At 48.6% G+C, this 24,750-nt stretch overlaps 2 protein-coding genes across 13 annotated transcripts in view; both read left to right on the forward strand.

The window, feature by feature from the left end:
- Usp53 (ubiquitin specific peptidase 53) overlaps positions 1-13,789 on the forward strand; it is a 71,048-nt gene extending 57,259 nt beyond the window's left edge. For all 3 annotated transcript variants that reach the window (XM_047566910.1, XM_047566911.1, XM_047566912.1), the window contains 2 exons: positions 9,226-9,322; positions 10,770-13,789. In XM_047566910.1, coding sequence (XP_047422866.1) covers positions 9,226-9,322; positions 10,770-11,628 — 956 coding nt within the window. In that variant the 3' untranslated portion in view covers positions 11,629-13,789. The remainder of the gene's footprint in view (positions 1-9,225; positions 9,323-10,769) is intronic.
- Positions 13,790-17,139: 3,350 nt separating this feature from the next.
- On the forward strand, positions 17,140-21,890 carry LOC124994701 (60S ribosomal protein L32-like). Of its 10 annotated transcripts, none has more exons than XM_047566913.1 (3): positions 17,147-19,725; positions 20,575-20,710; positions 21,116-21,890. In XM_047566913.1, exons 2-3 carry the CDS (start codon positions 20,703-20,705, stop codon positions 21,546-21,548), a joined length of 441 nt encoding a protein of 146 aa, XP_047422869.1. In that variant the 5' UTR covers positions 17,147-19,725; positions 20,575-20,702; the 3' UTR covers positions 21,549-21,890. The 10 variants fall into 10 exon arrangements, 3 of the variants coding, with proteins under 3 accessions (XP_047422869.1, XP_047422872.1, XP_047422871.1); XM_047566916.1 differs by having other exon boundaries at positions 21,155-21,890; XR_007110536.1 differs by having other exon boundaries at positions 17,140-19,563; positions 20,575-21,141.
- Positions 21,891-24,750: the final 2,860 nt, after the last annotated feature.

Below are 24,750 nucleotides of genomic sequence, written 5' to 3' on the forward strand. Positions count from 1 at the left end.
CGATATGACTGTGTTTAGGGCCTGGTGTGACTGTGGGGAACTGCAGTCCATGTTGCCCTTAGATGACTGTGTTTAGGGCCTGGTGTGACTGTGGGGAACTGAAGTCCATGTTGCCTCTAAGACTATGTTCAGGGTGTGCTGTGACTGTGGGGAACTGCAGTCCATGTTGCCCCTAGATGACTGTGTTCAGGCCTGGCGTGACTGTGGTGAACTGAAGTCCAGTGTTGCCCCTAGATGACTGTGTTCAGGGCCTGGTGTGACTGTGGGGAACTGCATTCCATGTTGCCCCTAGATGACTGTGTTGAGGGCCTGGTGTGACTGTGGGGAACTGAAGTCCATGTTGCCCCTAGATGACTGTGTTCAGGGCCTGGTGTGACTGTGGGGAACTGTAGTCCATGTTGCCCCTAGATGACTGTGTTCAGGGCCTGGTGTGACTGTGGGGAACTGAAGTCCATGTTGCCCCTAGATGACTGTGTTCAGGGCCTGGTGTGACTGTGGGGAAGTGAAGTCCATGTTGCCCCTAGATGACTGTGTTCAGACCTGGCGTGACTGTGGGGAACTGAAGTCCATGTTGCCCCTAGATGACTGTGTTCAGGGCCTGGTGTGACTGTGGGGAACTGAAGTCCATGTTGCCCCTAGATGACTGTGTTCAGGGCCTGGTGTGACTGTGGGGAACTGCAGTCCATGTTGCCCCTAGATGACTGTGTTCAGGGCCTGGTGTGACCGTGGGGAACTGAAGTCCATGTTGCCCCTAGATGACTGTGTTCAGGGCCTGGTGTGACCGTGGAGAACTGAAGTCCATGTTGCCCCTAGATGACTGTGTTCAGGGCCTGGTGTGACTGTGGGGAACTGAAGTCCAGTGTTGCCCCTAGATGACTGTGTTCAGGGCCTGGTGTGACCGTGGGGAACTGCAGTCCATGTTGCCCCTAGATGACTGTGTTCAGGGCCTGGTGTGACCGTGGTGAACTGAAGTCCAGTGTTGCACCTAGATGACTGCGTTCAGGGCCTGGTGTGACTGTGGGAAACTGCAGTCCATGTTGCCCCTAGATGACTGTATTCAGGGCCTGGTGTGACTGTGGGAACTGTAGTCCAGTGTTGCACCTAGATGACTGTGTTCAGGGCCTGGTGTGACTGTGGGGAACTGAAGTCCATGTTGCCCCTAGATGACTGTGTTCAGGGCCTGGTGTGACTGTGGGGATCTGAAGTCCAGTGTTGCCCCTAGATGACTGCGTTCAGGGCCTGGTGTGACTGTGGGGAACTGCAGTCCATGTTGCCCCTAGATGACTTTGTTCAGGGCCTGGTTTGACTGTGGGGATCTCAAGTCCAGTGTTGCCCCTAGATGACTGTGTTCAGGTCCTGGTGTGACTGTGGGAACTGTAGTCCTGTGTTGCCCCAGATGACTGTGTTCAGGGCCTGGTGTGACTGTTTGGAACTGTAGTCCAGTGTTGCCCTTAGATGACTGTATTCAGGGCCCGGTGTGACTGTGGGAACTGTAGTCCTGTGTTGCCCCAGATGACTGTGTTCAGGGCCTGGTGTGACTGTGGGGAACTGAAGTCCAGTGTTGCCCTTAGATGACTGCGTTCAGGGCCTGGTGTGACTGTGGGAACTGTAGTCCTGTGTTGCCCCAGATGACTGTGTTCAGGGCCTGGTGTGACTGTGGGGAACTGAAGTCCAGTGTTGCCCCTAGATGACTGTGTTCAGGTCCTGGTGTGACTGTGGGAACTGTAGTCCTGTGTTGCCCCAGATGACTGTGTTCAGGGCCTGGTGTGACTGTTTGGAACTGAAGTCCAGTGTTGCCCCTAGATGACTGTGTTCAGGGCCTGGCGTGACTGTGGGGATCTGAAGTCCAGTGTTGCCCCTAGATGACTGTGTTCAGGGCCTGGTGTGACTGTGGGGAACTGCAGTCCATGTTGCCCCTAGATGACTGTGTTCAGGGCCTGGTGTGACTGTGGGGAACTGAAGTCCATGTTGCCCCTAGATGACTGTGTTCAGGGCCTGGTGTGACTGTGGGGAACTGAAGTCCATGTTGCCCCTAGATGACTGTGTTCAGGGCCTGGTGTGACTGTGGGGAGCTGAAGTCCATGTTGCCCCTAGATGACTGTGTTCAGGGCCTGGTGTGACTGTGGGGAAGTGAAGTCCATGTTGCCCCTAGATGACTGTGTTCAGACCTGGCGTGACTGTGGGGAACTGAAGTCCATGTTGCCCCTAGATGACTGTGTTCAGGGCCTGGTGTGACTGTGGGGAACTGCAGTCCATGTTGCCCCTAGATGACTGTGTTCAGGGCCTGGTGTGACTGTGGGGAACTGAAGTCCAGTGTTCCCCTAGATGAGTGGTCATCGTGTGACTGTCGTGTGAGCTCCTCAGGCTGTGCCCGTCTTGGTTTTGCAGAACACTCTCACCCTGCCTGGAATTTTAGCAGTGCCGCCCTCGCCACAGTGCAGTTGAAATGTTTCATTCTGTCTTTTAAGCTGAGTGTATAGGGAGGGATTTCCAAATGCCTTGAATCACAAGTAGGCAGTACTGACGTGACCGAGGAGATAGTATGTGTGGCCGCAGGCGTCGGGGAGCCCTCGTGGCTTAAGGAATGCGGTGTTTTGGCACACACCAGGCAGCGCACACTTGCAGAAGTCCTGGGAGACAGCTAGAGGGTCCGTGGGCCAGACCTAGTGGGCAGACACAGCAGGTCACTGCACCAGGTGGCAGGCCCAAGCGTAGGACTCTGACATGCTCTGACCTACATCCCAGAGAGACTGTGCTCAGTGTAGAAATGGCAGGACCACAGTCACACCCCCGCCGAGAACAGTGTCCAAAACAGTGAGTTGGGAGGCTTCCAGTCCTTGTGTGGTTGGCTTTTGGGACAGACATACAGGGAGAGGAGGGAAGCAGGCCTTGCAGGGCCTCATGTAGCTGGGTCCATCTGCCATATGGGGGTTCTGGAGGAGGAGCAGGCTTGGGGGCCCAGGGTGGGTAGGCGGACACCCTGAGGTAGTTTGGACCCTTCTCTGGAGGTCGGGAAGGTTCTGCTTCGTCGCCCCAGCCTCTGTGGGAGTCGAGTGCCAAGCCACTCTCTGCAGAGCTGGCGACTGTGGGGCACAACGCAGACAGCGAGGGAAGGTGGGCATGGCTGAGGGAGAGGCGTGCAGCTGCAGAGCCCATGGCAGGGGGCTGGAAGGTTCGGAGCCCACAGGAGGGGGATTAGACCGGAGAGTCCTGCCTGGGGCTTGCGGAGAGCAGGGGTGCAGTCCCACATGGTCTTGGGGTGGACGTCACCATGGGGCAGCAGGAGCAGCTGTGGTGGCACATCAGAGGTGGACGCAACCGAGGCAGAACTGACGCGTGTAGACGCGAGGCCGTGGTGTTTGTGCTTCAGCATGTGGTTCAGGGGAAAGGTGAAGTGCTCCCGTTGGCGGATTCTGGATAAAAGACAGGTATTCGTGCTGGTTTTCATCTTTAGACTTTTCTGGAGCTTTAAAACCACTCTCATACGAAAAGCTGAAGGAAAAAAGATGACAGTAGAATTAAGAGGAGATAGGGGAAGAAGTGAATTTTGTCAGAACCTTCGCTGTGAGTTGCAAGGAGGCCGTACCTAGAAAGAAATGCAGCCCAATGCTCAGTCAAGGCTCCACGCTGGGTTCAGACGGAGAGGCCAGGCACTTAGGTCGTAGAAGAGAAGGATGGAAAGATGGAGAGAAGGAGGGGAGGCATGAGGAACAGCAGAGCAGCTTGGAGGGCGGAGTTGCCCAGCGTGCAGCAGGCCCCAGCGGCTCTGCCGGACTCCCGCCCAGGCAATTGCAGAGCCGAGGTTCCCTCCTGGGAGAAGGGCGGGGTAGGCTGTTGGCAGGAGAGTCTGCAGCAGGGGCTTCGTTGCCACCTGGACCCAGGGAGTCAGGATTGGTTCATCCCGCAAATGCTGATCTTGGACAAACGACACTGAAAGCAGTTAATTAGTGATAAAAAAAATCTGTTGATTCTCTTATTTCCTTCTGTTAAAGAAGTCTCCCCTTTCTTAGTGGACATAATACCCCAGATGCCACAAATCCTAGAACTGGTCAACACAGACACTTTGGTGACCAGTTTGTATGCACATTAGCTTGATAAATCCTCTCTAAAATGTTTTTTGCAAACTACAGTGTGTTGTTCAGGGCGTGTTAGGAGGTGGACTTGGGGAAAGACCCCTCCTCAGTGGAGCTGGCTCCCCTCTGAGTTCCACAGTGGCTGAAGGGCAGTGTACCAGCCTGGTTGCCTTGCTGTTGCCAAGACCCAGCACCCCCAAATGGTTGCCTGCAGTTTTTAAACCTGCAGTATTGAAATCTGATTTATAGTAAATAGCAGTGTTCTTCTGTGCATGTGATTACAGCAATAAAAGAAGTTATTGACTCCTGCCTTTTATTTATTTTGCGATGTTCCCTGATTTAGCTGTCAATAGTATAGATTATTATGTATTAAATTATTTCTCTGCTCTTTTTGGTATATGGTAAATTTGGCTTGAATATCTATTTTTAGCCAGTTAGTTTCATGACCTTTATTTTGAGTATCATATTTTCAAAATATATGTTTTGTGATTTAGATTAGTGATTAGTACAATGCTCTCGAATGTTTAGGATTTTTAACAATATAAATTAAAACTGTGATAATTGCCACTACATTCTGAAATACCACTATCCAGGAGCAAGTTTTGCATCGTCTAGACTGAAGTTGGGTGTCATTGCTCAGAGTCCATTAGACTTATGAACTCTTCCTTTTACATAAACATGCATTTTGATTTCTTGAGTCTTGTGCTGTAGAATGGTTTTCAATGCAGTTTCAAGGAGCCTTAGTCAGCGCTCCTGCCTTGACACTGAAGAATCTGCTGGACCAGTGTTAAAATCAGACTGCTGGGCTTGCAAGGCCCCAGGACCAGAAGCCCTCAGGCACTGGGTGTCTTGGTGGCAGCAGGGAAGAGTAAGTGTCTATTTTAAGCTGCTGGAATTCTGAAGGCAAAGCACTTGGCACATGCCTGCCAGAGCTTCCCACCTGTTCTGAAGCCTCCGCCATATCCTGCTGCCCACTGCATTGTGACCTTGTAAGAGTAAAGCATTATTGGTAAGGATGAGTATTTTCTTTGTTTTAAAAATTTTTATCATGTATTGACAAATTATAGTTGTCTGTGTTTATTGGGTGCAGAATGATGTTAGGGATTTTGAAAACATCATGAACCAATCAACCAGGCTTACTAACTTCTTAGCTTATTTCTTTTCTTGTGGTAGTAGGGACTGAGCACAGGGTCACTTTACCTCTGAGCTACATCCCGAGCCCTCTTTATTTTTTATTTTGTGGCAGGGTCTCAGTAAGTTTCCAAGACTGGCCTCAGACTTGTGATCCTCTCACCTCAGCCTCATGAGTAGCTGGTATCACAGGTGCACAACACGCACCCAACTTTAGCTTATTTCTTGTAAGTTGCACCTAAAGATTTAATGTCAGATTCTGATCATAATCAAATGCAGATTTTCTTCATCAAGTAATTTTTATATCTTTTAGTCAATCATGTAAACTGCATTTGAACGTTGAGTGAGTGCGTTTTTCAAGGTGCCCAGGGACCGACCTAGCAACTGCAGAGCATCTGGGGCAGAGCCCCTGGTAGCTGAGAGCCGCCCCTGCCTGCAGCCCCAGCTCCGCTCTCTTCTGCCCCAGCTCCGCTCTCTTCTGCCTGCCTCGGCTGCGGCCGACGAAAGGCTGGAGAGGGCGGGGACTGGCACGGAGAGTCTGCACAGAAAGGCCGAAGTCACTGGGCCGCTCAGGCTGGTGCTGGCCACACAGCCTCTGCTTGGGCCACTGCTTGGGCCACCGTGCTAAGGACTGTCATCTGACGCCCAGGTCAGCAGCGTGGGAGCCGCCTGTGGGCGTGCTTGCAGAGGTGCCTCTGGGCTGGGGTGCAGCCTGGGCAGCGCAGTGGCCTCCCTGCCACAGCTCCCTCCAGTGCCGGCTGTGTGGCCCCTCGTGGCGCAGGCACCGGACGACTCAATGGCCGCAGAGCAGCCGTTCTCAGGCACGTGGCCCCAGGGTCCTTGGCACTGCGAGAGGACGAGTGGCCGCAGAGGGCCTTGGTTTCTGTGACCCGTGCCTGTGAGCGTCTGCCCTGTGAGCATGAGGGTGTTCCTGTGGAGAAGGGGGAGCTGTCACCTGCTGACATGCACAGCATTTCAAATGAAAGGCACCAGTGAGGCGGCTGATGGGGTCCGTGGCCTTCGGCGGGGGGTCTGGCGTGGGGGGTCTGCGCCGCGCTTCTGTCCCAGCGCCGGACTGCTCTGGTGCTGGTGTGTCCACACACACTGCTGGAAGACAGTGGTGCCCGGCCTCCTTGGAAGTGGCCGGTGTTCTTCACAGCACACCCACAGGCAGTGCCCCCAGGCCGACTCGGGGCTCTGACCACAGGAGGGGACACCTGGTGCTGCAGCAGTGACAGGCGCTGACCTCCCAGCGCTTGGGTGGGAGTCGCTGCCGGCTCCCAGCATCGGCGTCAGCACCCGGACACGGGGTTGCCCAGCCTCGCCAGCCCCTCCCTCGTGGTCTCTTCAAAGCCACGTTCATCAGCGTCACCGCCGACAGCAGGCCCACCTGTAAGCCCTGGAAATCGCAGGCCCCGTGGCCGGGAACTGACCCCGACTTCCATCCCGAGGCTCTGCGTCGTGGCTGGTGCACTCCGCCAGCCCCTCCCCACGGCAGGCTCACTTTCGTTGTTTCCAGGAGGATTTCTGTAGAACCCGCCTGGACGCCCACATGGCCACATCTCCTGGGCAGAAGTGGGTCCCGTGATCAGTCCAGCCGGGGTCGGCTTGCTGCTCAGTCCGTCCTACAAGTGCTGTTCCTGAGACAGCCGTCACACCAGGACAGGCACCGAGAGTACTCGTGCAAGCCCACTGTGCTGGCCACGCTGTGACCCAGTGGCTTAGGAGGAGCAAGGTCCAGGCCGGCCAGGGTCACTCCGCGAGGCCCCACCTCAAGACAAAGTGCTAGGAATGTACTGAGTGGTACCAGAAAGGAGTAGGGAAAAAAATCCATGCTTTATGTGTGCTTCCTTCTTTCTTCTACCAAATAATTTAAAACACATAAACTAATTAATGAAAAAAAAACCATTTTTTCCTGCTTCATCAAACATGCTTCAGTGAAACTGGCTTTTTGAAGCCCACAAATGTGTGGCTGTGAAGGACACAGTTCCCGCTGGTCAGGGTGACTGGCTGCCTTCACAGGTGCTGGCAGCCTTGTCTGACCTGGTTTTGCGCTGTCCGCGTGGACGTCAGCATCTTGGACACAGCTGGCCTCTTGGTGGCAGAGTGAGAAGAGTTGGACTACACGGTCCTGGGAAGGTCCTGGCGGCCTCCCGGGCGTGGCCACGCTCTGGGAACTGCTGCCCTGGATAATGACACTCGGTACTTCCCACACCTTCTCAAAACCGCAGCGAATGTGGGAATGGCATGAATAGCTCCACACTGTCTCTGGTTGGTTTCCAAGACGCGCGGGTGGTGTGGTGCCCGCAGATGTGCCACACGCCAAAGTTACTTCTGTGATGCCTTTTTGCCCTGGTGCTTGCGGTTTTTCTATTGGTGAACGGGCTGCAGGTCCCTCCTGCTTGGTGGAGGAAAAAGTTGGTTCTCAGACATGAAGCCTTTGCTGTCCCATAAGGGGCATCAGAAACCAGGATGCTAATGGGTAAAACTGTAAAAATCCAAATGCTTCAGTTCCCTGTATCTGTACCCTGTGAAACAGTCCTTAGATTTTGCAGCTGTAACCAGTTGGATCTACTTCGTCTATGACTAGGAAATTAGTTTCACTTAGGTATATTAAAGTTAGAGGGCAGTAGTCATTTTGTTGAGAGCTGTTTTAAAGTAATATTTGGTAGTGAGAGCTCTTGATGTGGTTAATATTTTTCTCTGGGCATTAACAGTATCTTAGGCCTTCTGTGGACCCTCCTGTCCTTGCACACGGGCAGAGCAGTAGGCCAGCTCCCATGGTACCATGGGGCTGGAGGCCCTGGTCCTAGTAAGCTGTGGTTAAAAAGGAGGCAGTAGGTGAAATGATGATTCCAAATCTGAAGCTTTTCAGTGTCAGATTGATGATTTTTCATGTGACTTTGTTGAAATTAATTTCATGACTGATGATTAGGTGCCTGTTACATATCAGAATTGGGGTGACTTGGCCTCAGGGTCTGGCGTGGGCTTGGTGCAGACCCGGTTCCCATTTGCTGGCCATGAGGTTTGGCGAACTCCTTAGCTTGTCTGAACCTCTGATTCCTCCAAGATGCCTTCATAAGGTTGCTGTAGATATTAAGAAGCACAAGCTTCTCACTACTCAAGTAGGCAGTGACTAGTAGCTCACCTGTGCTGGTATGTCTCCTATGTGGTCATAGCTCCGTCCCACCCTGTAATTCACTCACCATCCAAGAATCCTGTGAAGTAAAGTGTGTTATTATCCCATTCCATAAAGGAGGAAACAGACTGAATGAGGAAGAGGCTTGCTTAAAGTTACCAGCCCATAATCAGAGGATCCAGACTTAGCCTAGGCCATCTGCCTTCCCACGCAGGCGTCCCTCAGTACTGTGTGGTTGGTAAGAGGCCTCCCCAAAGCACCTGTCAGTGCAGGGTGCTCGGAGGTGAAATGGGACTGAGGGGGCTGTCACTGACCAGTGCATGCCAGTGTGGACCCACTGGGTGGGGCACTGCTGGAGGAGGTCCCTGGGGCCGCCCTGCAAGGGGGCATCTTCCCTGTGGCCCCTCCCCGCCCACCTGCTTCCTGGCTGACCCAGGGGAGCAGCCCTCCTCCACCACACCCTTCTACCACAGGGTGCGGCCTCACCCTCGACTGGAGCACTGCACTTGGCTGAGGATGAACTGAATGTCTGGGAGCAGGAGCCAAAATAAGCCTCTCCTCCTAAGCTGTTCTTGGTGGGCGTTTTGGTGACAGCGAGGCAAGCTGGTGGGAAGTGCTTTCTCAGTGAAGACTGAGGGAACACGGGGCCACAGGACCCAGCAGGAATGCCCTCCAGCACAAGAAGCATCGGTATCGCCAAAAGTGGGTAGTTCAGATAGGGGGCGATGTTTTCAGCGAAGTCTCCAAGAACTCATTTTGTCTGTTCTTTAATTGGAAGAGAATTGCGTGTTCACAGAAAACCTTCATGTAAATATACATGGAATAAGTTCTGCAGCATCATTTGAACAACTCTGTCTTCCTCTTCTTTTTCCCTCAACCCAGATTTTAGAAGACGACATAGGGACTTGGAACCAGGCTGTGGATCCCCTGAGCTCCAGCCAGAGTCACATCTGCAAGTAAAAAGTCATTTGGTGAAAAGGTAATGGTGGCATGTGGGAGTCCAGGGCCTTTCTTCCCAACTGCCTGTGCAGGGGGAGCCCTACGTATCAGGAGGGCCCAAATCCGTCCTACTCTCCTGGGAAGAGTGTCTGTCCCGTGGGGATCACCGTAGGACGTGCGCCCAGGGCAGCGGGCCCGCAGGGTGCCAGGAGCAGCACATCACTGTCCTGACATTGTGGTCCTGTGAGGAGGGGCACGGGGGCCCCTCACACAGGGCAGGAGGGAACAGAACCCCACCCAGTGCCTAAGCCCTCTGTGCACTGTTTCTCTGGCACACACTGAGCACTAACCGCACCCTGTGCGGGGACTTCTGCAGTGACGGTGACACTTGCATGGCTTTGTTCTCCCTCCTCCAGCTTTAGACAGGAGTCTCCTGTAGAACCTAGCCACCTCGGACTCTGATCTCCTTGACGTCCTTCCCTGCTGTCCCTGCAACCTTCAGGCAGTGCCTGACTGCTGCCTTGGCATGCCTGGGTGGATCCCTGCTGTGCTGCAGGGGCCACCTGCACTGAGGCAGAACTGAGGGACGCGGCAGACTGGACAGAGGCTGACGCTGACCTGGGCAGGGCAGCCTGGGGGTCCTCACGCTGCTTAGATGGGGGTGTGCGGTGTAGAACTTACAAGTCATTTATTTCAGGAATTTTCCAGTCAGTATTTTCAGCTGCAGTCAACCATGGGCAGCTGAAACCATGGGTAAGGGGGGAACTGCTGTATCTTACAAGTGAGAAAATGTGAGGCGAGATGAAGTGATGTGCTCAAAGCAGTGGAGCTGAGATCTGATGACTGATCTACCTGGCAAACGGCTCCACTCCAGTTCAGTTCTGTGCAGTCACAGGAGAAAAAGTCAAGAAAAATAATGTGCAACACATGATTCATCTTCACCTTAGGAATTAGTTATTACCTCATCAGAGATGATTTTGGTTCACTATTTAAAATCATGCACCGTCCTTACAGGGTCATGTGTCAGATTTTAAACATCTTCAGCCCCGTTGCCTTTCAGTGTTGGAAAGTGGGTGAGAACGCTTTAGAGTATTGACTTGTCTGCTTGTAGCGTTTTCCATAAGTTCTGTGCTGTATTTCATCACTGGTAAATGTGATTTCAGTGAAATGAACTTTAAAGTACGTTTCTAAGTGTGAGAAATGGGATTTGTAGGTGGGGGTGCAGCTCAGTGGCAGAGTACCTGCATAGGGCCCTTGGCTCCGTTCTGGCACCACAGAAAAAGGGAGAGAATAGAAGAAATATGAATCTGGTAGTGAGGAAGGTTTCTGGTGAGCATTAGCATATTCTGGGTGGCACAATATTTCCCATTTCTATTGTGCTGCAAAAATAATATAAAACGTGTTGGTGAAATCCCGAGACATGTTTATCCGCTGGTTTCACCTACTGCATACAGTGTTTTAGCTTTGCTTTTCTCTTCGTATTTTAGGCCACATGCCCGTGAAACCAGTGGAAACTGCCTGCCTTCACCTGGCCCCCAAATACTGAAGGACAGTACTGCAAGGGAACATACCCATCAGTCAGGTCAGCAGGAATCTGGAAGAGCAGGCGGAGGCAGATTCTCTGCATGGCTCAGTAGAGACCATTCCGAGAGGGCAGCTGTGCCTTTTCACCTCGGTGACAGTTCACCTGGAAAGACAGTGAACAGTGATGAAATGGCCTCCCCGTCTTCACCCCGTTCTCCACGTCCCAGGGCTGTTCAGCAGCAGACCATGACAGCGCCATGCTGCTATGAGAACTCTCCCTCCAGGGCACGTGTGATTCAGCCAGCCTGCAGATCTGATGGGCGCCAAGTGCCAGAACTTCTTTGTCAACTTACGCCACCACCGTTGCCACCAAAGAAATATGCTGTTACTAGCGTGCCACCGTCAGAGAAAAGTGACTCTGTGCCCGATGTCAGACTTACTGAGGTGTTCAGCAGTTCTGCCAGACCAAGTGCAGCGTCAGAGCCAGGTTCAGAATTCGGTACGTGTACAAACCACCAGAGATGCAGAGAAAGCCTTCGAGTGAAGCAGTGCACAGGCAGCGGAGCCCCCCGCCTCTTCAGCGCTGCAGCTTGCGGGTTTCAGGCACACTCGGCTGCCGTTGCCGAGGCACCCTGCCGGCCAGAACGGGACTCCAGCTCTCCGTGCCCAAGTGAGACGGTCTCCTTCACTACCTATTTTTCAGTTGACAGCTGCATGACAGATACATACAGACTGAAATACCATCAGAGGCCCAAGCTCTGCTTTCCAGAGAACAGTGGCTCTTGTCACAGCCCTTCACCACCTCAAAGTGGTGAGGTGTAGGGCCTTTCACCTGATGGCCCTGGCCACACTGCCCTCCCGCAAGCCCAGCACGCACTGTAGCAGGCAGATGATGGAGCCTGCCAGCTTATCCGCAGAGGCCCTTAAGTTCCTACTGACCAAACCTAGTGACCAATAAAATTAGACCCCTGGCATTGTAAAATCAGATACACACACACACACACACACACACACACACCGCGCGCGTGTGCACGCATAAATGAGTAGAACTATAACGTTACAATGTTTTGCTCTGTGATGATCAATTTATTGGATATTTCGGAAGTTCACTTTGAATATCTTGGCATAACTTGAAAAGCAGAAAGTCAGGGAGTATATAATATTATTTGCCATATGTAACAGTTGAATGAATTAAATTTGTCCCCCTCTTATCTGGCTGGTAGACTGTAAGTATCACACTGGCCAGTTCTCGTGTAAACTGCATGTCACCTGCCAGCAGCCCATGGGTCTGGTCAAAGCAGCGTCTGCCTTTTGAAGACACTTTTTGATGGAGTCTGTCCCTGACTTCTGCCACACCTGAGCCCTTCAAGTGTCTTTAAGAAAAATCGACCATGAGTTTTATAGCATTTTGGGGAAAATGCCTTAATGATTAATGATTTTTAAAATTTCAAGGTGAGAACTAATTTCACTCCTAGAACTTTTATCTTCAGAGTTAGCTGGTTAAAGTAAATAGACTTTTAACTATTGTATGTGTTCATAAGTACTGCTTTAGCAAGATGAGAAGTCAAATTATGTAAATTTTAGTATATTTATTTATTTTGTTACATCTTTTTTTCTAATTTTATGTGAAATGCTTTGGGCTGCTAATAACCAGTGTTAGGATTCAAACCTTGAGTCTTCTTAACTGGAACTGTCAAACTGCCTGTTTCCTCTGCTCCCTTCTTACTTGCTCCTGGGTCAATTCATTTTACTCTATAGACTTCAGATGAACTTCCTTCCTTTCATAGAGAGGGTTTAATTTTAATGAAATGTGTAACTAATTTGGGCAGCCTTCCAATTTTTTCTTCCACCAATAGTTTTACCCTCACTACCTTTATGGAGAGTGCTTTCTTTAAAAAGTAAAGGGATTTTCATATGATGAACTTAGGAGCAAAAACAACTTCCTTTAACTGCCTTATATCTCACTAGTTGTCAGTTTATTTTATACTAAGCTGATAACCTAATTGGGACTTAGAATAGTTTTATAGTGTCTGTTCCAGAGAATATAGAATTATAGAATGAAAGTTTTCTTTACATTCCTAAATGAAAAACTTCATAACTTTATAATATACTAGTAAATTTAATCTTGACCAATTCCATAAATTATGGTAAATTATTCCAAAATGTAAGTGGTTAAAAATGAAGACTTTCAGATAACAGAATATGATTATGAAAGGTAACCTCAGAATTTGTCAGAATTTGGCCAGACTATCTTCTGCCTGTAGAGAACTTACTAGCCTTTTCTACCTGTAAGTTATCTTTTTATATGCTCTCAATTTAGAAATACTTGAATATCAACTAAATTTTTATCTTTTCAGAAAACTTGTTTTTAAGTTTTTATAATGGTAGCTTTGTAAATAATGTAAGGTTTATAGAATTGTATTTGAAATATCAATGTTTTTCATTGCTGCTTTGATAACATTGTAAAATACTAGAAGAGGGGGCTTCAAGTATTTTTTAAGACTTTCAAAAGCTTTGTGTGGGCACATTTTAACTTCTATTTGGTCAAGATGTCCAGTTGGGAATATATTAACTGAAACATTTAGTCTAATTTCTGTATTTAATAGCAGTTTCATGAATCTACCTTTTCAACCCCATTTAGTTGCAAACATTAAATAGCAATGTCCATTTTTGCCTTTTAATGTACTGTTAAGAAAACTCCTATGTAATTTAGTACTAAACAAACCAGAACCCATTTGGTTTTGTTGATTCAGCACTCCAGAAAGATTCAGTCCATACTTACCAACTAATCATTCACATGTAAAATTTCTACTTCTGGGGGCCTGTTATTTTTATAGATATTTCCATGTTATAAGCTTATAACTTTGTAATACAGACAATATTATTGAAATGCTTAAAATACTTGTCTTCAGAATTATATTTTCATGTGAAATCAGTTTCTTTTGGTTCAAAAGTTTTTAAGATAAAAGTTTAATTCAACATGGTTGGACTTTGGTGAATTGTGTCCCTCCCCCATGTGGGTGGTTTATGGGAAACGGAAGTCAATTTAAAGCTCAGACATGCTTGGAATCACTGATCATGTCATCCCACGTGTTCCTGGCTAAAACCCGTCACATCTAGAGTACATGCCAGAGTGACTGGCAGGCTTCCTAGGATGGAGGCTTTGTGCACCAGCGGGCTCCACTGCTCAGCCCTGCCTCAGCAGTGACAGTGACCACAGACACACAGGGAAGGGGCGTGCTGCTCCAGTGAGCCCCAACACTGAAATTGGGTTGCTGTAATTTTTCTGTGAAAGGCTGATTCCTTTCAGTCCTTGGAAACGTAAAAACCATTCTTGGCTTAGAGGCCTTCATCATAAAAACAGGCAGTGAGCCAGACTTGGCCCAGTGCCCCTGTTTACCTTGTCTTTGAGTACCACCTCACTGACCACAGATATCCTGGGTTTCCAAATGCAACTCCATACCTTTTGGGGTCAGGGTATTTGGTGCTCTTTATATGCTGTTTCAGGTTAACAGACCCCCTTAAAACTGTTCTTTACAAAAGCTAAGCCAATTCATTTCAAGTGGTACTTTGAACCTCATTTTTACTTACATGAAATCAAACGTGTTAATTTATAAATGAATTTTTACAATTAAAATCACATTGGTGATTCTTGATGTCTTTTTGTTATAGCAAGTTTCCAACATTTTAGTGTCCCATTTATACACTTCAAAAGCCTTCAAAGTGTAGCACTGAGCAGTCTACTAAAAAGGGCAGTTTGGTGGTAGGTGCTTTCTCGTTCATCTGAGCAAAAAAAGATTCAGTCTCACGCTGACACCATATATAGTCATGTAGTGTATCATCATGTTAGTGAAGTTTTTCCAGAGAAAACTAACAGGATATAGGGGATTGGATGACGCCCTGTACGCTGGGAGGAAATTCCTTTGCTCAGTCTGCTGGTTCAAACGCTACTCTAGAGAAGCACTCAGGAACAATGTCTCACCAGCTTTCTTGGATCCTTAGTTCACACCGACACACAGAAGATAGCCATCACATTAAGACTTCTACATTGTGGCTGTGCTAGAAATTTCCAGAGCAGTGACAGTTGTGGAAGTAGGCTGATTTCAGGCTCAGAAAGCTGGTACAGATGATGATTACAAAACTTTGTGTTCTAATAGTGAGCTGTTTACAACCTTACCACCAGATAATCTGATATAATAAGCCAAATTCAGCTATGTAAATGTTTATTAGACAAAATTGTTAGCAGCAGAAAAGCAGGTCATAATCATTTGGTAAACTTGGAGAAATCCCACTTTGTTCCTCTTGATGCTTCAACCACACCTCCACAGAATGTTTTCTTTATGCAGAGCAACACCCTGAAGGCATGACAAGAATCACCAGGCCTAAGGAAATCATCCAAGGGCACTCTAGGCCAGACCCTAACCCTAAGCACCCTTATGAAAGGCAGAGGTTGGAGAGTTTCCTGGATCTTGTGCCTTGATCAAGAGGGAGGGGAATGCTTTACATAGTTCACATATGTCAAATACCACTGATTTCAAAGACCAGCCAATTTCTGGCATCCACAGCATAAAGCTTTAAGGGCTCCCTAAAAAGCTTCCAAAGTGCACAGAGCAGCTGCTTTGAGTGTGGCCTTTCAGATCAAATGCACGCTGAGTACCCCTACATCAATAACATAACTGGATTTAAATAACAATTAGATTTGTGCTTGATAATAATTAGATTTTTTTTTAAAGAAACAGCAATGAGAGCAAACTGCAAGGCAAGAATTTTTGTTTGGTCCACTGTTGTGTCTAAAATGCTGCCAGCCAATGATGAGGGCTCTGCAGAATGAGTAAATATCACACTGAATTTGCAGATGTATTTAAGTAAGTAACAAGCATAAAACCAGATGTTTTGGACACAAGATTACCTAATACAATAATGAAAAGGAAGCGGGCTTGAAACACACGGCTACTTGAAGGCGGGCAGGCAGGCTTTCTACTATCAGATGTCACGCCCTTTGTGACCATGGACCTGCTGACCAGAATGCAGCTTTTCAAAGGTCATGAAAGACTATTTAAAAACTAAGCATGTTTAGAGCCAATACATTATGAACTCTTCTGGACAGCCTGTGTTAGTTAGAGCCTCTACACAATCTAAGAACACTAGTCCTCTCAAAGTCCTTCTCGCACTTCTAAATAACTTCAATTTACAAACACCTCACCTCACCTAGTTATAAACCGCATTATGTGACTGAATTAACACAGACCAACCCTTACAATATTAGACATGACTGTATTCTGGGTGAATATGCTAAGCTTTGAAGTACAAACACTTCTATACCAGCCCCTATAAAGCCATTAGGTGTTTGAAAGAGTTTAAAATGTGAAACACTGGATTTAGTTTTAAGAACTTAGCTATGAATGAGATCACTACTTATTTAGTAGTTCCCCAAATGAGTTAAAAGAACATGTAAAATGAAAGGACGGTCCTTCAGAGGTTTGAAATTCTGCAGCTGCACAATCCTATCTTCTTTGTTCAAGAAGACTGTAGTCATTTTCAGAATTCACTCCAGAATCCAGTGGTCTTGCAATGTCAGCAAACCCATCTGTAAAATCCAAATATTTGTCAAGGACATTTCTTCTACCCATTTTAATACTTATGCCAACCTCTGAAAATCGTAATTGTTTTAGTCTCCTGTCTTAATCCTAAAATGATTTACATATTGATAATTTTTTTTAAATGGTGTAGAAAAAATGTTCAAGCTCCATTTTCCACCCAGAGCTGAGAATTCTGGTCATCATTAAAAACAAAAATCAAAATAAACAGGGGGCTGGACTGTAGCTCAGTGGTAGAGCACTTGGTGCTGGGTTCCATCCTCAGCACCATATAAAAATAAGAAAGATTGTATCCATCTACAACTAAAAAATACTAAAACAAACAAATAAAAATCACTGTCCTGGTTATTGGTCTCTACTAAAAATGGGGTGAGAAGGAGATGGAAACCTAAACCGGAATTCCTAAATGCCTGTGGAGGATTTCATAGAAAGACCCTGTTACCATTCATCCCAGTCAACCCTCTGCCTTCATCTCTGCCACACCACCCAAGAAACCAGACGCTGAAGTCCAAGATACCCACGTTTCCCAAAACTGAGGGACAGGGTTGAGGAAAGACAGGAACAGCTCTCGGCACCATGGCTAAAGGCTGGTGACAGGAAATGAACAATGCGCCAATGTCGGTGCCACCTCCTCAGGGCTTCCCTCCAGAGGGCCCTCCATCCCCCTGCTTCTCTCCAAAACCCGCCCTTCATCGTCATCCGTCCCTCTTCTGGCTCTGCTGTTCCTCCCCGATAAGCTCCTTTATTTCATCCCCTGCCAGAACTGTCAGAGTGGCAATGAAAACGGAGGGCATGGATTCTGCAAGAGAATTCTAAAGAACGTCCTGACTGCAGGCCGTGTCCAGGACATGCGGGGGCCGGTCAGAAGGAAGCGGGAGCCCGGGTCCCGGACCAGTGACGCGGTGGACGAGGCGGAGCTCACAGAAACGGGAATGCTCAGAGACAAGCGCACTGGCCCACAAAGGTCCGAGTCCCCGCAGGGCCTGCTCAGGGTAGGGAGCGACAGGCTAACGAAGTGCTGCGTGGCGCACCTGAACACCTGCTGCAACCCGCCCTCAATCGCTCGGCAGCATCAGCTGCACCCCGAATGATGTGTGACCCCGATGGGCCGCCAAGGCAGTGGCCCAGCCGTCCACAACCTCCTCCGCCCCGCCCGGCCCGGCCCGCCGCGGGGCTCACCAGGGCAAGAGGTACACGAAGAGGAACAGCACCACGTCGAAGAGCACGAAGAGCCAGAGGTCCAGCCAGTACGAGTGCTTCGGCAGCCCGTTGGTCCCCGCCTGTGGGGCCCCGGGCCCGCGCCGCCCAGGGCCGCCGTCCGCCGCGCGCGCCTCCATCCCGCCGCGAGCTACTGCAGCCGCCCTGTCGACGCGACCGCTCGGGAAGCCGGACGCTGCCGGATCGCACCACGGCGCCCCGCCCCGCCCCGCCCAGGCGTCCCGCCCCGCCCCGCCCAGGCGTCCCGCCCCGCCCAGGCGCCCGGCCGCAGCCTCCGTGACCGCCGGCAGGCGCCGCGGCCTCGCCCGGAAGCGGAAGCGGGCCGCCCACCTACTTCCTCCCTGCTGCAGCTCGCGCGCGGAGCCCAGCGTTCCGCTTTCAGACGGAAGTGCACACACCGCGCCGGAAGCTCCGTCCCGCCGTCGCGTTTCCTCGCGGGTTGCACGCCCGGGTGCCGACCGGTCGCCATATTACCCCGCGAGGGTCTCGAGTCGGCGCCAGCTGGGCCTCGCGCCCTCAGCTCCGAGGCGGCTCAAGCGGTGCCTGGCGGAGCGAAGGGTCCCCGCCGGGATCGCCTGTTGGAAGCTCGGGTCGCCCTTACGGACTCAGCGCCACCCGAAGCCACCTGAAAACAGGCCACCGCAGACCGGCTCCCGGGTCCCGTGCACAGCGGCCCGGCCGGCCTCGTGCGCAGGCACGGCCGTCGCCCGGGCAGGTGCGGCAGGGCAGCAGCGGGCAGCTCCCCGAGGAGCGTGCCGGCGCCGGCAGTGGCAGCGCAGGCCGCGCGAGCCCAGGCCAGCGGCCGCGGCGGTCCAGAGCTGGGGCGGGCAGCCTGCTTCCGCGAGGGCGGCGCTCCCGCCGGTCACCGGCGCCGGCAGTGCGCGGGCGGCCTCGCGAGCCGGAGCCCAGAGGTTTGCAGACGCCGCCTGGCGCGCAGTCGCCTCTGCCGGACGTCGGGCCTGGGGCGTCCGTCGGGCCGTGGTCGCTGCCGGCTGCCGATGTCAGGCCGCTTCCTCAGACGCCGAAGCTGGGCCTCGGAGGCACCGCGGCGAGCACCACCGCAGGGTCTCCCGGGGGCCCCGCCGAGGCCCTGCCCGGTGAGAGGGGGACGCGCCTGAGTCCTGCACTCTGCCCCTCGTCTCTGGGAAGGCCACGCCATGCGATGGCGGAAGGCGAGAGGCGATGGCAGAGGAAGGGCCACGGGAGCGATCCAGGCGGCGGCCCGCGGGCACTGGTCAGCAGCCCCCTGCTGCAGCCTGGAGGGAGGGAGGGCAGGCAGGTCACCTTGGAGACCGCATTCCGTTCCCCGGGGGTGCGCTCCAGCTTCCCGGCGCAGGCGGCCTCCCTTTTCTCCATTCCACCATCCCCCCGATCCCCCGATCCCCCGTTCTGACAACTGCCTGCCCTCGGTTCTGGCTTCATCAGGGTGGCCTCGAGCTTGGGAGAGTGGCCGCAGACGGAAAGGTCATGCAGACGGCGCCCCCAGAGCCTGTCTTCACTGTCTGCAGCCTCACCCCTGTAAAGCTCTCCTGGGTTGCTGACTGTTCCATGACAAGTGGGTGTGGAGGTGTTGAGCGGTTTTCCTGAAGTACCAGACTGAAATCCAGGCACCGTCCGTCGTGAGCTCTGTTTTTTCCACCCCCTTGAACCTTGTGCCTCCCATCAAAGTGAACAGAGTGCGGCAGGGGCTGCAGGTTGAGTTATTACTGTGAGCTGCAGTGCAGTGCCAGAGGTAAGACCGCTCCTCATCTGGTCTGAGGTGGAGGGGACTTGGTGAGGACACCCTGAGAACCAGGTCATGACTGCAGTGTTTTGAAGACTGTACAGGTCTTTAGTTGAGAGGAATGTGGTCGCGGAGGAAGGCGGTGGACTTTAGCTGATAACACAGGTTTGTTAGACCACTCTCGGACCAGAAGGCAGTAAGAAGCATCCTCATGATCATGTAAGCTTTAAACTAATATTAGAGCAACGGCTCCAGCAGTGGGGAACTTTGTTAATGGGTGTTTTATCCAAAAATATGTGTCTTAAACTCTTTTCTCATCTTTATTTCACTTTTCCTCTTTTTCAGATTAGGTGCCTGCCCTAATAGTGACTCTCTTGATTGGTACAGTTACATCTCCTTCTTGTATTTCCATTCATCCATTTTGTTTTGTTGTCTTCCACCTTTGCATACCTGTGAGAGTTTTTCCCCTGTGTTTTTATCGGTGCATTTTAATTAGACATAATGGTGGGATTCATTGTTACATATTCATACATGCACATGGTATAGCACATTCCCCAGTATTTTCCCTTTCCTTCCCCTCCTACCTCTCTGGTCCCCCCCCCCCCAAGTCTCCCTTTGATTGTCATGAGATGCCCCACCTTTTTTCCCTTTTCCTCCCCTTAATAGTTTTCTTACAGAGCTGAACTGTCATTGTTATTAAGATGCAGCTGCTCTTTTTCTTCATCTCTTCCCACCTTTGTACTCACTGTTATTCAGGTTCCACCCTACTGGGCCAACCTGGGACCCAGAAAACACTCTTTTCACTAGCCAGAGTGCTTTCTGCTGTCATCCTCATTGAAACTGTTTTCTTTTTTGCCTTGGTGCTTATTGTTCCTGTTAAACTAGAATGCTTCCTCACCCACCTAAATCCTACCTATGCTTTGGGACCCAGCTCAGGTGCCAGCTTCATGGTTTCCTCACTACAATTTACCCCAGTCTCTCTATTCTTAGTCTTTCTAGCAAACCAATTGCAAAACCTTATATGTAGCTTGTCTCTAGGTATCAAAAAGTACTTAGTGCATTATCTCTTAGAACATAATAGTGTAATAACACCACTAGGATCTAACACTACTGATCTATCATTCTAAGTGGGGATACTTTTTGAGGTTTGTTTTTTTTTTTTTTTAAGTACTAATAATGGTTATGTGGTAATCCATTCCCCCAGTACAGATTTCCCTTTTTTAATTTTAGAAAACAATTAAAACACCTACTGAATGGCCAGGCATCATCTGAGGATTCATAAGAGATATAGATGCAGTAGCCTCCAGCTCATTAGAAGTACTGACTGAGCACATCTGACAGCTCTGAAGTTCTGCATAATGACTGGGTATGTGGAAGGCCATGCTGAACAGGACTGAACACACTGCACAGCCTTTTTTCCCTACCTGCTTACACATATACAGATTTCAGACTAAAAACTGGATTTTGTATGTATTTAGGATTCTATTTAAGATTTTATTTCATAATGAAGGTATCCTTTTGCTTTTTTAAAAAAATATTTTCTGGTTGTTGATGAACCTTTATTTATATGCAGTGCTGAGAATCAAACTCAGTGCCTCACACATGCTAGACAAGCACTGTACCACTGAACCACAACCCCAGACCTGTCCTTTTGGTTTTTAAAGTTTAAAAACAACTTCAGTAGGGCAGGGTTTAACTGGTTGCTTGCATGAGAAAGATGTTGCCCTCAAAGTTTGAAATCTGCTTCTCTTCCTTGGCGCTGCCTGCGGAGGTGGCTGCCATCTGTATTCGGCATCATGGCTGCCCTCAGACCTCTCGTGAAACCCAAAATCATCAAAAAGAGGACCAAGAAGTTCATCCAGCACCAGTCAGACCGATATGTCAAAATTAAGCGTAACTGGCAGAAACCCAGAGGTATTGACAACAGGGTGCGGAGAAGATTCAAGGGCCAGATCTTGATGCCTAACATTGGTTATGGGAGCAACAAGAAGACAAAGCACATGCTGCCCAGTGGCTTCCGGAAGTTCCTGGTCCACAACGTCAAGGAGCTGGAAGTGCTGCTCATGTTCAATAAATCTTACTGTGCTGAGATTGCTCACAACGTTTCCTCCAAGAATCGCAAAGCCATCGTGAAAAGAGCCGCCCAACTCGCCATCAGAGTCACCAATCCCAACGCCAGGCTGCGCAGTGAAGAAAATGAATAGACAGTTCATGGGCATATTTTTTGTGTGCTTAAATAAAACCATAAAAACTGTCAAAAAAAAAAAAAAAAAAAAGCTTGAAATCTTAAGCTAATCACCTAGCTGAGCAGTCAACCTGTTTGTTTTATTGAAGGGTATGAGGTACAGTCATTTGTCATTGAGGATGGAGATTAGAAGGTTATTTTAACACATGACATGTCACAGCTCATCAAATTACATGATTGGCTTCCACACACAAAACAGCATAAGAAGGACCTCAACTACGTCACTGGATGCCAGGTTCATAATTGTTATATATGAAATATTAACCAGGATTAGATGAGTTATTTCACAAGTATAAGAAATGTAAAAAAAAAAAAAAAAAAAAAAAGAAATGTCAACATGTTACCAACTGTTACCTCTAGGAAATGGGATCACAGATAATTTCTATTCTTTGTGCTTATCCATAATTTCTCAATGAAAATGCATTAACTAGGAATTGTAAAGAAAGTTATTTTGAAAATAAGCTAGAAAATAAGTTAGATAATCTAAGCCAAAATTACTATTTACTTATTTCTGACATTAGTTCACAGACACTCAGCATGTAAATGTCAAGGGATTTTAATAATTTATAACAGTGCTTTTCAAAATGAATTTCATGGAGCTTATGATTCCAAAGGGTTCACTCCAGGACAACCATGAAATGAGATAAATGTAGGGAATGTGACTTCAGAACTCTACTCGAGATGCTGAGTTTTTTCATATCTGTATATATATGCCCCTTCTTTTTTTTTGGTGGGGGGTCTTTCTTGAGAATGTAAGAAAGTCACCTCTGGTGACCCTTGTTCAAAATGATGAAGTAGCAACTCCCAAGTTCCTACCTCCATGGGATCATTGGAAAATAAACAAATTATCTGAAATAATTTTGTCAGAATTCAGGAAAGCAGACAGGTGTATAACAGCCAGCAAGTGCTAAAGCAAAATGTACAAAACAATAGAACTGAAGAGAGAAGTAGACACTTGCACAAAAAAATTTTTTCAAAACATCAGTACCCACTTTTAGTAATGGGTAGAATATTTAGACCAACACAATGGTAAGAAAATAGAGGATTTGAACACCTAATTCATCCCATAAGGCCAGCACCCTGATTCCAAAACTAGATAAGGAAATCATAATAAAATTAGATGTTTGCATACCCATGTTTATAGCAGCACTGTTCAAATAGCCAAGTGGTGGAAGCAACCTAGTTTTCATCCACAAGTGAATCAATGAACAGAATTTGGTATATACATGAAATTATCAGCCTTGAAAGAAAGGATTTCTTTCATATGCTGCAACATGGATGAACACTGAGGACAAAATGCTAAATGAAATAAATTGGTGACAAAGAAATACTGTATGATTACACTTCACACTTGTATGAACTAAAGTAGTCAAATTGATAGAAACAAAGTAGAACAGTGGAGACCAAGGAAAGGAGAGCTGTTTCATGGATATAAAATTACAGTTTTGCAACATAAAGATGTTCATGAGATGTTTTACAACAATGTGAATGTGTTTGACATTGCTAAGTTGTGCACTTGAAAATAGGTAATAGTAAATTTTGTTATATGCTTTTCCACAATAAGGAAGTCCAACATGTATTATGAATATGATGCAGAAATTATCAACAAGCTCTAGCAAACCAGATCCAACTATTTATCAAAAGAATTAGATACCATGGCTAGTGATATTTGTCAGGTGTGCAACAGTGTTGAAAATAAGAAAATATGTTTTACCACATTAGTAGAACAAAGGAAAAACAGCAACTTTCATTTCAGTTGATCAGAAAAGGTATTTGACAAATTCCAACACCTTTTCTTGATAAGACTTAGGAAACAGAGAACTTCGACAACACACTTGGTAAGTGTGTGGCCTTTGGGAACAGTTTAGGGGTGCATCCCCTCCCAAATAGATTAAAGCTGTTAACAGCTTAAAACAGGAGCCTGGTTCCACTTGGCCTTCTGCCTTTGCCATGGAGGACAGTGTTTCTCCCCTCCAGAGGATGTAGCGTGAACTTACAAGGGACCATCTTGGAAGCAGAGAGCAGCTCTTTCCAGACACCAAACCTGCCAGCACCTTGATCTTGGGCTTTCTAGCCTCCAGGAAATTTCTGTTCTTGATGCATTACCCAGTCTCGAGTATTCTGTTCACCAGAACTCTGAGGGCAATCATGGTAGCAGTTCTGAATGGTCCTGCGCATATTTCCCTTTTGTCTTTATATCTTATAGGGGCCTCCTTATTGTCTGAAAGGGTGAAGTTTTCAGGAACTGAGAAAATCAGAGAAAGTGGAGCAACTTGGAGGACACCTAAGCTCTCCCAGCCCCCAGGCTTCAGCGTGCAGCTCAGGAGGGAGTTACAGATGAAAGCAGGAAGCCCTGCTGCCTCAGGGCCCAGGGCCTCTACAGAGACCAGTGAGTCCCCCCACTTGGTTCTAGGATCTGATTGAAAAACCCAGATGATTGCGGCTACTTCAGGAGATGCCACTTGTTAAAGTTCAGAGGTGGTGGCCCCCAAAAGCTCATACGCGAGACAATGCAAGAAAGTTTAGAAGCGAAATGATTGGGTTGAGAGCCTTAACCTAATTAGTACATTAATCCCCTGATGGGGATAAACAGGGTGGTTACTGTAGACAGGTAAGATGTGGCTGGAGAAGGTGGGTCATTGGAGGTGTTTCTTTGAGGTACATATTTTGTCCTAGGTGAGAGAACTCTCCAAATCTGCTTCTTGGTGACCATGTCCTGAACCACTTTCCTCCACCACACCCTTCTGCCATGCTATTCTGCTACACCTTGGGCCCAGAGCAAGAGAATCAGCTGTCTGCAGACTAAAACCTCTAAAACAGCCCATAAAATAAACTCTTCTAAAATTGTTCTTGTCAGGTCTTTTGGTCACAACAGTGAAAAAACTGACTGAAACCACTCTTTGACTCCCCAAAGATGTATGGAACTAGAAGAGCTCAAGCTAAGGATGGGTTAATCAGTGCACCTGCTGTCGGCACAGGATAAAGGGAATAGTGTGTACCATCAGGGTCCATGGGAATTTCCTTTGAAAATATGTTCTTTTGCATTGAAAATAAGCCACAAATTAGAGCATCATTATTCTTTGAGCCTATGAGAAAAATTACTTCCCCATCTATTCCCTATGTTGACCAGTGGGATATGGACACAGTTCTGTTTACTTAAA

Source organism: Sciurus carolinensis, chromosome 10 (assembly GCF_902686445.1).
Source record: "Sciurus carolinensis chromosome 10, mSciCar1.2, whole genome shotgun sequence".
NCBI classification, from domain to species: domain Eukaryota; kingdom Metazoa; phylum Chordata; class Mammalia; order Rodentia; family Sciuridae; genus Sciurus; species Sciurus carolinensis.